Source organism: Mobula hypostoma, chromosome 6, assembly GCF_963921235.1.
Source record: "Mobula hypostoma chromosome 6, sMobHyp1.1, whole genome shotgun sequence".
Classification (NCBI taxonomy): domain Eukaryota; kingdom Metazoa; phylum Chordata; class Chondrichthyes; order Myliobatiformes; family Myliobatidae; genus Mobula; species Mobula hypostoma.
Genome location: NC_086102.1, coordinates 45,223,655 through 45,236,782, shown reverse-complemented (window position 1 = coordinate 45,236,782; position 13,128 = coordinate 45,223,655). Strand labels below are relative to the sequence as shown.

At 38.5% G+C, this 13,128-nt stretch overlaps 1 protein-coding gene across 3 annotated transcripts in view; it reads right to left on the bottom strand.

Annotated features, from left to right (window-relative positions):
- Positions 1-1,005: 1,005 nt before the first annotated feature.
- The window catches only part of LOC134348001 (pregnancy-specific beta-1-glycoprotein 9-like), a 38,695-nt gene continuing 26,572 nt past the window's right edge, over positions 1,006-13,128 (bottom strand). Inside the window, exons 5-7 of one of the 3 annotated variants that reach the window (XR_010018317.1) lie at positions 12,268-12,339; positions 7,881-7,917; positions 1,008-3,657 (exon numbers count right to left, since the gene is read on the bottom strand). Coding sequence is in view for 1 of the 3 variants with exons in the window: in XM_063050732.1 (XP_062906802.1) it covers positions 12,287-12,339 (53 nt within the window). In the remaining 2 variants the exon portion in view is untranslated. Of the gene's footprint in view, positions 3,658-7,880; positions 7,918-12,267; positions 12,340-13,128 lie in introns of all 3 variants that reach the window. The other 2 variants (XR_010018316.1, XM_063050732.1) reach the window with 2 other exon arrangements.

The following is a 13,128-nucleotide window of genomic DNA, read 5'->3' as shown; positions in this document are numbered from 1 at the left end:
GGTTGACCAAGGTAGGTGGGATCCTTCATGATGTTACTGGCCCTTTTCTGTATATACGTTGTGTTCATGATGGTGCCAGTGATACATTGGGCAGTTTTGACTATCTGTTATAGAGCCTTCATGTTCATTGCAATGTAGTTTCCATACCATGCAGAGATGCAGCATGTTAGGATGCTCTCTACTGCACATGAAAGGCCTTGCAAAAGTCCACTGTAGATGACGATTACTGTCCTGCCTTTATCAATCCTCTTGGTCACCCCTTCGAAGAAAAAACTCTGTCAAATGTGTGAGATGCAGTTTTCCACTCAAAAAACCGAGGTGGCCCCGCAGACTCCTCAGCCACTTGCTCAGTTTCATTTTCTAAAAGGAGATCAAGCCCCTTCTCATGTGCTGGCATCTACGGGTTGCTTCAGAAAACCCTCCATAGACACACACACACACAAATAAATTCTCCACCATCCATTCGCTAAGGCAGTCCAATCAATGATTATGGAAGTTAAAATCACCCACTATTATTCCTACACCTAGCTGCAATTTCACCAGTTAATCCTCCAAATCCCAGAATTGGAGGATGAGGTTGGGTGGGGGGGGGGGGGGTGGCTGTATTATAATACCATTGAAGTGGTATTATAAATTCCAAATTTTACCTCCATAACCTCTCTAGAGAGTGATGTCCTTCCTCATTAACATCACACCTCCACTTTTATCACAATGGCAACTTTTGTAAGGCTGGAACATTGAGTTGTCAGTCCTGGTCAGGCCTCAACCTATATCACAATTCCATGTGCTCTTAGTCATCTTCTTTGCCTTTTAGGCAAAGTTGCCTATGAGACTGTCCAGCCACTGCCTATTGGACTTGCTTGTTTTAACCTCAGCATTTGCCTCAATTTTCTCATCGATGACACTACTGGAGTTCCAGGCCCCTGCCAGACTAGTTACAACCTTCTTGAGCAGCCCTAGCAAATCCCCCCCTTCACCCCACCCCACCGTGATATTGGCTCTCATTCAGTTAGGTACAACCTTGTCCCTCTTTTACTGGTCACCTATGCCCTAGAAGCAATGCTAATGGACCAGGAATCTTAAGTCACTCGTGCCTGCACTAGCTCTTATGCATTCCGTTCATTTCCCCATCCTCTCATTCTTTACCCTTACTAGCATTTTGACATGAGAAGGAATTGTGAGATTACAACCCTGTTTATCTTGTTACCATTGCTTATTCTGCCATCTTGTGCTGAATTCGGAGTCATTTAACCAATCAGATAAACTATTGCCTGCCTTTATAGGTTTTGATAGGTGGGTCGAAGGGGTCAGTAACTAACAAGCTGTAATAAAAGAAACCAAGATTGGCAAGCACAAGGTATTTATTTAATATTATCCCACCAAGGCTACAAGATAAAACAAGTCATACAGTACAGCAACAAGCTGTTTTTGCTCACCATGTACATAATCATCTTTTTACCCATTTAGACCAATTCCATTTGCCTGAATTGGGACTATATCCCATACCTTGCCTATTTAGGTGTATTTCTAAATGACCCTGAAACACAGGGGGTCTATCTGACTCCACTACCTTCTCTGGCAGTGAGTTGAAGACATCATCGGTTTAAAAAAATCTCTCTCAAATTCTCTTTAAAACTCCTTCCTCTTACCTCAAACCTCAGCCTTCTTGTTTTTGATATCCCTGCCATCTATCCTATTTTTGCCTTTTATCTTATACATCTATATTCCCTCAACCCAGACCAGCAGGCCAAGTGATGACCAGTTAAATGTATAAGTCCAGCCCATTTGATTTATTGCAATACTCTAAATGCAGCCCAACCAGTGAGTTGTAGAGTGGCAACATAATGTTCCAGCCTTTGCATTCTATGCCAAAACCCTAAACACCTATCCCTTCATCATCCTTTTAATATGTAGACACTTTAAGAAAACAATGGATTTAGACTCCTAGGACTTTCTGTTCCTCAGCATTTTATAAAACTCCCATAGCAACTTATTTTCTGCATCATAAATTATCAGCTGCTTTTCATAGTTTTATTTCATGTCATTGGGTCATGTTGACAATGATTGCAAAGGAGTTAAGATTTTTCTCATTGTCATAAAAGTATGCGTCAACCTTTCCATTTTCTTCAACACCTGTCAAATTCTTCAGATTTTCCCTTTTACACAATCTGTGGTCATCCCAATTCCACCCTGAACTTTAAATTCCTGGCAGTGTGAGTTAGGAGTAGGTAACAGTATATGGAAGTGCACAACGCAGATTGGCAATTTTCTATAATTACTCAGTTTGCTTTAATCACTTCCTTTGGATTATTTTTATCATCTGCATATGTAAACAAAGATATTCATTACTGTTTGAGCTCCAATCTCTATTCAATGTTTGTATAATTTTTGATTTCAATTTAAAAATATTTTAAACAATCATTGCAAATAGCCTGTCTAGTTTTCTCTTTAAAATAAATCAATGCAAGGCCATTAGCTCAGCCAATGAAATCTATGCCAGCTCTCAGTACAACCTCAATTTCCTGTAACATTTTCTTCCCATGTTCCCTTCAGCATGTCCCAGTCACCAACACACCAAAGGCAATTTACAATATTCAATTGCCTCTGAACTCTCACTTGTGGGACACGGAAGTGAACCCACGGTCACAGAGAGAATATGCAAACTCCCTAGAGATGGCACTGGAGGTCAAAACTGATGACAGGTTGCTAGAACAATGTAGCTGCAGCTCGATAAGCTGTGCCATATGCTCTTAATTCTATGAATCCCTTGTGCATTTTCACCTTTTTATTTTAAGAAAAGATCTTAAGTACTAAGACAAGTGAAGCTACTCTATTCAGTGGACATTGAAAATAATAAAAAAACACACACACAATCAAGCTACATATTCATACAAGATGCATTTTTAAAAAACCATGTAAAATGCAGTTTATCTTGATTACTACACAATTATAAGTTGAAACAAGCCACATTGGCACAGCCAGAAATCTAAAATTACCACAACTCTAGACAATTGAGCAATACATCTTGAGTGTTAAATTTCTGACTTTTAAACTTAAATAATTTAGAAGCACAGTGAGCATCTGTGGATAAAAAAAACTTTAACAATATCTGAAATTAATGTTATTTCATGAAGGAGAACAAACTTGCTTGGCCTGAAACATCGACTGTACCTCTTCCTACAGATGCTGCTTGGCCTGCTGCGTTCACCAGCAACTTTGATGTATGTTGCTTGAATTTCCAGCATCTGCAGAATTCCTGTTGTTTGCACTGAAATTAAATATTTGTTCTTTCAATAATACATCATTAGCATTCAAGCCTGCACATACCTTTAGCTCTTGTTATAGCAGTTAGAAATATACAGCAAGTGTAATTAACAGAGTACCACTGTCAAGTGGCATCACATGACGGCTGCTAGAATAAAAATATCCCAGAAGCACAAGTTCAAGCAGCATCTGTGCAATACAAAAAGGTGAATATTTGGCCTGAAGTGTTCTTTTGCAGAACTGTTGATTAAAATCTTTTCAATGTTAAAATCTTCAAGAGATCCTTTCTCCCAATTAGGCATTCTCTTTGTGCTGCTCAAGATTAAGTGCAAAACATGATCTTCTCTTTTCAACCTTTGGAACGTCAAATATCTTTTCTGACTTTAGGTTCACCTGTATATAGACACACACAAGCAATAATCCATATTAAATACAGTAAAATAAAACCTGACTATTAAATATTCAAGGCAAAATAAATCAATGATAGATGTGAAGATGGAAATTAACTCTGGGAAGGATGACTTGACAAAGTTTTCTCTTATGTTTTGAAAAAGATTTGTAGCTACACCATCTGAGTAACAATTTTCCCATGTATTTAAATATGAATAACATGATAATCTAGCTGTCAATTAGTCGCAGGAGTAAGTGAACAAAAATTAGCAAAACTAACATTAATCACTGGGATCCAATTTGATGAAGAGAAAAATGGATCCAAGTAGAGTACGTTCAACTTAAAAGTAATCTGAAATCAAGGAAGCAGATCTAGCTAAAGGGAATTTGTACATCAGATTAAATAATCTGCCATTTGTGATTTAAAGGGGATCTCTTGGATAGCCACAACAGATGCATTCCAGCATGACAGAGATACTAAGGGTGAGATATGAAGATCCATCATCTATATTTAACTGAAATTGTTAAAGATGGCACTAAATTTTAAAGTGTATAGTTGCACAAAGATTGTTGATAGGTCAAGAGATGAGAAACAATACAAAAGCCAGCAGACAATAACTAATGGAATACTAAGGAGGAAAAAAAAAGTCAGAGAAAGGTAGATGGAAATGCAAAAACAGATTCAATAAATGGAAAGAGCCTGCGGAATTAATAGCAAAATAAAATAAAATAATAATAAAATAAAGTGGTAGATGAATTAAACAAGTATTTTGCAATGGTTTTGAATACAGACAATACAAATAACTTTTCAGATAGAGTGGGTGTAGGTTAGAAGTTGGGAGAAAAACTCTAGAGAAACAGAATACCAGGGAAGTAGTATTAAGGAAGTTGTTGAGGCCGCAGTCTGACGTCTCCAGATGCTGAGAACGTCACCCTTGTTTTAAAAGAATCCTAGGTTTTAATAGAAGTGACTGGTGAGAAGTTTGATACATTGCTTGTAATTTATGAAATCTGAGTCCCATTAGATAAGAGAAAAACAAACCAAGGGAAGAAAACAGAGCAGTACAAGTCACTTAACATCTGTCACAGCAAAAACATTAGAAGTCATTAAAGTCAGAGATGAACAGCATAGAAACAGGTTCTTAAACCCGCCACATCTATACAAATGATCCTGCCTCGCTATACTAATCCCATTATCTGCATTAAATTTGTATCCTACTTTCTTGTGCCACCTGTTTGGAGGCTCTTAAATTTTGTTTTTGTTTCCATCTCTACTACGTCCTCTGGCAATTCACTCCTGATAACAAATACACTTTGTGTGGAAGATTTGCTTAGCCCCACAAAGGAAACTTAACACCAAGTTGTTTGATAAGTAATCACACCAAATGTTATTGTGGAAAATATGGGCATGGTGTGGAAAAAAAAACATGAAATAGATAAAAGCACTTAAGGCCAGGCAGGTCTCGTCAGGTCTCAGCCTGAAACGTCCACTGTACCTCTTCCTATAGATGCTGCCTGGCCTGCTGCGTTCACCAGCAACTTTGATGTGCGTTGCTTGAAATTCCAGCATCTGCAGATTTCCTTGTGAAAAGCACTTAAGGTTTGGTTGCTAAATTTGCTGATGATAAAATGTTCATAGGAAAATAATAATGGAAGCAGGAGGAGGATATATTTAAGAAAAGCTCTGTCAAATGTGGGAAACTGTGACATTATCCATTCTGGTAGGAAAAAATAAAAATGGATTATAATCTAAATGATGAAAGATTGCAGAGCTTGGAGTACAGGTACATGATTCATACAAGTCTAGTAGTGGATACAGCAGGTAATTAGAGGAGCATTATTAATTATTGCTCAGGGAATTGAATGCAAAGAAGAGAGATTATGCAATATGTTGATGAGATGATATTTAGCGTAATCTGAACAGAAGTGGTCTCCTTAATCGAGGAATGATAAAGTGTAGAAAGGTTCAGTGGATTGATTTCTCAGTCTTTTGAGGAAAGCTTGAGCATATTACATTCTTATCTGCTGGATTTTAAAAGAGCATGGAGTGAGTCTTGACAGGGTAGATCTGGAGAGGCTAATTCCCCTCGTAACAGAATCTTGAAGTGGACATCACTGTTTATAAATAAAGAATTGCCTAGTTAAGACAGACAAGCTACAATTGCTTCTGAAGATTGTGGGACTTCAGTTCCATTGGCTGTGGCAAAAGAGTGCTCCAGAGTCTTCTAATATTTAACACAGAGAGAATAGATTCTTGATAAATGAGAGAGGTGATAAATAGTGGATGGATGGAAAGAGATGTCACCAGATCTCCCATGACACTTTAAATGGTAGAAATAAATGTTCGAAGGGTTGAATCATCTACTACTGCTCCTAATACAGTATGTAGGCTTGTGTGCCTTTTGAATTATCTTCGTTTTTCCTATCATGTTAAGATCGGTCACCACCCAAGTTGAGATCAATGAGTACATTTTTATATCTTCAATATTTCAGTTTTTAAAAAAACTCGAATTAAAAATGAGCTCAGCCTTTAGATTTCTACAAATTAACCAAACACAAAATTCACCAATGGCATTTCATATCTCCAGGTCTATTGCCAAAGACTTCCATAAATCTAATTTCTAGAGGCTTGGTAAAGTGAGCAGCAGTTGAAACTAACCGCCCTTGAGGGCACCAATTATCATTTCTTCAAAAAGTTTTGCTCTTGTGACATTTCTACCTCAGCCAGATATCAATTACCTGATGGGTGTGCTGAAAAAAACTAGCTTCATTTTATCAAGGGTCTCTGAACGTGTCCCCAGAATTTTCTTTTCTGTTTCAATCTTAAAATATACTGGAACTTTGCATCATTCAAGAAATGAAAAAGAAGAAAAATAAGCAGCCCTTTACCCTGAATCAATTTGGTCCCAAAGAGTTGTCTATGTTAATGCTAGCAGTAATCTCACCACTCTAATAATAAGCTTTGGAAATTAAATGTGGTTGCTGGGGAGTTGGGTGTGGAGAATTATATTAGAAAAAAAACTTTAGAACACAGTGAAACTGTTTCCTTTGGAAAGTGGGCCACTAATCAGCAGGCTTAGTTTGAAAAAAAAAAGAGACTAAGATGATATAATGAGAAAAGCAGATCACCACACCCTATTTCAGCCCAAGTTAATTGGTAAGACCTAGCATTGACAATTTTAAAGTGTGAAGTAGATTCCACTGGAACTTATGAGGCAAATTGACACATATTAGAAAGGAGAATAACTTTGCAGAATAAAAAAAACACCATTCGAGATCAACACAAATTCAGACCGAATCCCATTTTGTGTTATAAGATGCTTTGGTGGATATAGAACACCAGATATCAGTTAAGTCCACATCACCACATCCGTCGAATATTCATATTCATAAATTTCTATCCTTGCTGGTTCAGTATACTGTTTTGGAAGCCAATCATTAAAAAGAATTGGAATCTGCAGTTACTGTGGGATGTGAAGAAATGCTTGCCTTCATTTTGCAGGGTAATGAGCCAAGAGTTGAGATATCATCTGACAATTGTACAAGATATTGGTGAGACTGCACTTGGAGTTCTGGTTGCCTAGTTACAAGAAGGATGCAATTAAGCTGGAAAGGGTATAGTAAAGTTTCCTAATGACGTTCATGGGACTGAAGGTCTTGAGTTATAAGGAGAGACTGAGTAGATTGGGACTTATTTCCCATAGAGTGTAGAAAGCTGAAAGGTAACTTTATAGAATTTTCTCAAATCATGAGTACTGATAGGGTAGATTAGTCAGTCATTTTCCCAGGACATGGCAGTTCAAAACTAGAGGATACAGGCAAGGTGAGAGGGGAAGGATTTAAAAGGGACCGGAGGAGGAACTTTATCTGCTCAAGGCTGTTGGTATATAGAATGAGTTGCCAGAGGAAATAGTAGAAACTGACACAATTACAAAATTTAAAAGACACTTGGACAAGTACATGGATAAGAAAGATTTAGAGAGATATGGGTCAATGCAGGCAAATGGGACTACCTCAAATAAACAACTTGGTTAACTTGGATAAACTGGGCCAAAGAGCCTGTACTGTATAAATCTGGCCGTAGCACACTCTCCTGATGGATTACACTTTGCTTCTTCTCTACCTTCTAAATGCATAAAATTATAAAAGAATCTTATCATAAAAAGGAATGTCAAGAAGTAGACTTTTCATAATTCTAGCTGCAGCTACTAAAAATTGTAACTTACACACTTGATGGTGAAGACTTTGTTTCTACTCCATCTCCTGTACAAATAAAATTTATAAAAATGCATTATCACAAAATGCAAAAAATTATGACTACAAACTTGGCTAAAATTGCTTTATTATTGCCACATGTACTTATGTACAGTGGAAAAACTGCACCAAGTGAAAAACTTGCATACCATTCATAAAGATCAATTCATTGTACAGAGCATCGAGGTATGACAAAGATAAAAAAAAAATACAATCGGCCCTCCGTATCTGCGGGTTCCGCATCCGCAGATTCAACCAACTGCGTATCTGGAAAACCCGGAAGTTCTCTCTCCAGCACTCGTTGTTTGAGCATTGTTCGCCTCGTGTCTCGTTCGGTCGCTACTTGTGTTGTGTGCACCCTTTCTTTCTGTGAAATATTGGCTCCTAAAAAGCAATTAACCAACCGTGGATTGAAAATACTGTACAAGTAGCCCCCGCTATCCGAAAGTAAGGGGTTCCTATGAAACCTTTCGTAAGCCGAAATGGCGTAAAGTGGAGAAGCAATTACTATTAATTTATATGGGAAAAATTTTTTGAACGTTCCCAGACCCAAAAAATAACCTAGCAAATCATACCAAATAACACATAAAACCTAAAATAACACTAATATATAGTAAAAGCATTAATGATCTGCTACTAGCAGAACCAATAGTAACATCGGCAGCTTTCAAGATTCTTTCTCTCTGCTTGTAAATAGTACGAATGGTGAACGCATGCACAATGTCTTTATTTCATTCACCACGATCAAAACGCTTAATTACGTCCAGTTTTATGCTAAGTGTTACACTCTTACGAGCTCTCTTAGGCTTTTCTGATACCTTAGGACACACCTTGCTAACGAATGCACAAAATAAATCGAAGTAAAGACCTCTCGCTGCTCGGAGTGCACGCTGCCTCTATAACGGCTCGCTGCAAAATAAATGCTGAACGCTATTTCCACTTTTCATAACACCCTTAAGAGCTCTCTTAGGCTTTTATACAAGGGACTTGAGCATCTCTCAATCTTGGTATCCGCAGGATGTCCAGGAACCAATCCCCCGTGGATATGGAGGGCTGACTGTACAGAATAAAGTGTAACAGCTATTGAGGAAATTCAGGTAGACAATAAGATACAAGCTCATAAGACTGGGGTGAATTTACTTTATGATTTGAAAATCCATTGATGGACAGCAAGCAAAATAGGAGCAAATAGATTTATCAGGATGGTAAGAATCAGTGCTTGGATATGCAGAAATAAGTGCTTGTACACCAGCTCTTCAGCATGTACATCACAGATTTAGAGGAATGAATTGAATGCAGTAAGACATAAGAGATAGGAGCAGAAGTAGGCCATTTGGCCCATTGTGCCAGCTCTGTCATTCCATCACAGCTGATTTATTATCCTTCTGAATCCTTATTCTCCTGCCTTCTTCCTGTAACCTTTGACACCATGACTAATCAAGAACCTTTCAACCTCTGCTTTAAATATACCCAATTACTTAGTATCCACAGCTGCCTATGGCAACGAATTCCATAGGTTCACCACCCTCTGGCTAAAGAACCTCCTCTTCATCTCTTCTTCTCTTGATCTAAATGGATATCCCTCTATTCTGAGGCTGTGCCCCCAGTCCTAGACTCACCCAATACAGGAAACATCCTATCCACATCCATTCTATCTAGGCCTTTCAATATTCAATAGGCTTCAATGAAATCTCCCTCACTCTTCTAAATCTTCAGTGAATATATGCCATCAAATACTCTTGATACGTTAACCCTTTTAAGAGAACGTTTCCAGGAATGAATCTCCTTTGGATACCTACCAATGCCAACACATCTTTTCTTAGATAAGGATTATTATCTATTCACAGCACTCCAAGTCTGATCAATGCCTTATAAAACTTCAGTATTACATCCTTGTTTTTAATATTCCCATCCTTTCCAAATGAATGCAAACATTGCATGCTTCCCTTACCACCCACTTAACCTGCAAGTTAACATTTACAGAATCCTGCACCAAGTCTCCCAAGTCCATTTAGAAAATAGTCTACACCATTATTACTTCTCTCAAAGTGCATGACGATACACTTCCCCACACTACACTCCATCTTCCATTTTGTCCATTCACCTATCTGTCTAAGTCCTTCTGCAGAGTCCCTGCTTCCTCAACACCTCCTGCCCCTTCCACTTATCTTCGCATCATCCGTAAACTTGCCACAAAGCAATCAATTTCAACATCCAAATCACTGACATATAATGTGAAAAGAAGTGGTACCAACACTGACCTCTGCGAAACGCCACTAGTAACTGCCAGCCAATTAGAAAACTTTTAAAAAATATTTATTCCCACTCTTTGCCTCCTGCAATCCAGTTTAGTGATAAGCTGACTCCATGTTATCAGTAAAGCACAAGTTTACTAATGACATGAAACCAGCTGGGACTATAAATTACGAGGATAAATGCTAACAGGATTTAAGACACAAACAAGAGAAAATCTGCAGATGCTGGAGATCCGAGCAACACACACAAAATGCTTGAGGAACTCAGGAGGCTGGGCAGCATCTCTGGAAAAGTGTGCAGTCGATGTTTTGGGCTGAAACCCTTCGGCAGGACTAGAGATAAAAAGACGAGGGGTAGATAAAAAGGTGGGGGGAGGGGAAAGAAAAACAGAAGGTGATAGATGAAACCTGGAGAGGGAAGGATGAAGTAAGGAGCTGGGAAGTTGATTGGTGAAAGAGACAGAAGGCCATGGTTGAAAGAAAAAGGGGCAGGAGCAGCAGAGGGAGGCGATGGGTGGGCAAGGAGATAAGGTGAGAGAGGGAAAAGGGGAAGGAAAGGTGCAGGACTTCCCCTTTAAAATATGGGTTTTAAGACAATTTAGATACATTCAGTGAATGCACTGAATCTGCTATAAACTTAATCAATGTGAAAAAAAATGTGAAATTATTCCCCCTTACAGCAAAAAGCAGGATAGTGTTCACTTGATGATAAATTGGGAAATTACAATAAATTGCTACAGAAGCTCCAGTGCACAGGATTGAAAAAAATGCAGTGGTTTGGAGACGCAGCCAGCTCCCTACAGGTGCAAGCTTCTCCACCATCAAGGACATCTTCAAATAGTACCTCAGGAATGCAGCAATCATCGTTAAGGACCCTGACAATCTACAACATCCTCTTCTCATTACTACCATCGGGGAGGAGGTACAGGAGCCTGAGAATGCACACTCAACATTTTAGGAACAGCTTCTTCCCCTCCACCATCAGATTTCTGAATGATCCATGAACAATTCTACTATCTTTTTGTATTACTTATTAATTTTATATATTTCTTATTGTAATCTCTAGTAATTTCAATTTATATATTTCGCAAAATTCCAGTCCAGCAAGCTGTGCTGCCCAGCAACCTTCCAGTCCAGCAAGCTGTGCTGCCCAGCAACCTTCCAGTCCAGCAAGCCTAATCATAGGACAATTTATAATTACCAATTAACCTACCAACCAATACGGCTTTGTACTCTGGGAGGAAACTGGAGCACCCGGAGGAAACACACACAGACACAGGGAGAACATTCAGATTCCTCCCAGGCGGCATCAGAACTGAACTGCAAATTCCGACGTCATAAGCTATAATAGCTTCATGCACACCATTGTGCTGCCGCAGGGCTCTATTACAAAGCACTGCTGTTGCAAAACAAATTTCAGAATGGATGTCAGTAATAATAAAACTAACTCTGAGGGAAAAAAAAATACACCAATCAGCTTGTACACCTTGTAATCCTTGTACACCAATCACCAAAAGCAAACATGCATTTACAGCAAGCAGTTAAATCGTCCTGGCCTTTATTACAAGTGGTTCTGAGTACAGGAGCAAGGATAAATTCCTACAATTATATTAGGCCTTGGTAAGACTACATCTGGAGTATCGTGTGCACTTTAGTCTCTTTGCCAAGGATATACTTGATGTATAGAGAGTGCCACAATGGCTCACCAGATTGATTGCTCAGATTGGGGGACTAACATTTGAGGAAAGATGGTGTTGAGTCAGTCTATACTTACTAGTGTTTAGTTTAAAAAAAAAGGGTGGGGAGGATGAAGGAGGAGGGTTTTTAATGAGAGTTTTTAAGTGAGGAGGTTCCTCTCTCAGAAGATGACAAACCTGCGGAATTATTCCCCCCCCCCAAAAAAAAAACAACAAACAGATTTTAAGGAGAATGTTTTTTGGACACAGAATGGTTCAAGGTAGACGAAAGAGAAAAGGACTATGGCATTGAAAGAGATAATTAGCCACAATCATACTGAACTCCAGAGATGGTTTGAAAGGCTGAATGGCCTACACCCTCTCCCACTTTTCTATGTTTCTACTGAAATTCTATCATGGCATGCTACCTTCTGGCAATTCAATGTTTCAATCTTCTACCTTCGTTACTTCGTATCTACGAACGGTATTTTGCACATTCCCTGAGGAAAAAAAAAGAGGAGATAGGTTTTCAACAGATCGATTGTAATATTTCAAATGGAGTTACTGACTGATGTCGGCTAACGTAATATGCAATAGTGACATTTACTAATCTTGGATTGTAACAGTTCACTACTTAGCAGATGGTGAAGCACTCCACCATGAATGGCAGGGTAATATTAACTGGTACGCTACTAAGAAAAGTAATCTTGAACAAATGAGGTTATGTGTTTCATTTTCTTCACTGGAAGGAATTTTGATTTTTGCAGGGTTATATATCTTAACCACTCCTCTGAAATCTGTTTCTTTTGTGATTTCCATGTTTTACAATTTTCTAACATTTTCTTCACCTTTCCCAATGGGGTTCTCAAACATGAATTTTAATGTAATTGGTAAGACAATTACATTTAACTCAAATTTTCACAATAAAAGCTTAATGAATGGATGGTCATGTTGTCTACATGATATTAATGTGTACGTGGTCATCTTAAACTAGTGCTCTACAAACAAAGCTCAGCAGGTCAGGCAGCTGGATTCAGATTGGAGACCTGTGACCACTGATGTGGTGCAGGATCCCTGTTGTCCATCATATGTATTATTGATTTGAATGAAGAAGTAGGTGGCACAATTAATAAATTTGCAGATGACACCAAAATTGAGAGTACAATGAACAGTGAAGAAGCTTGTCTAAGAATATAATCATGATTCTGGGCAACTGGGAAAATAGACCAAGGTAAGGCAGATGGAATTTAACTCTGACATCAGAATTTAACAACTTTGTTGTCATAAAT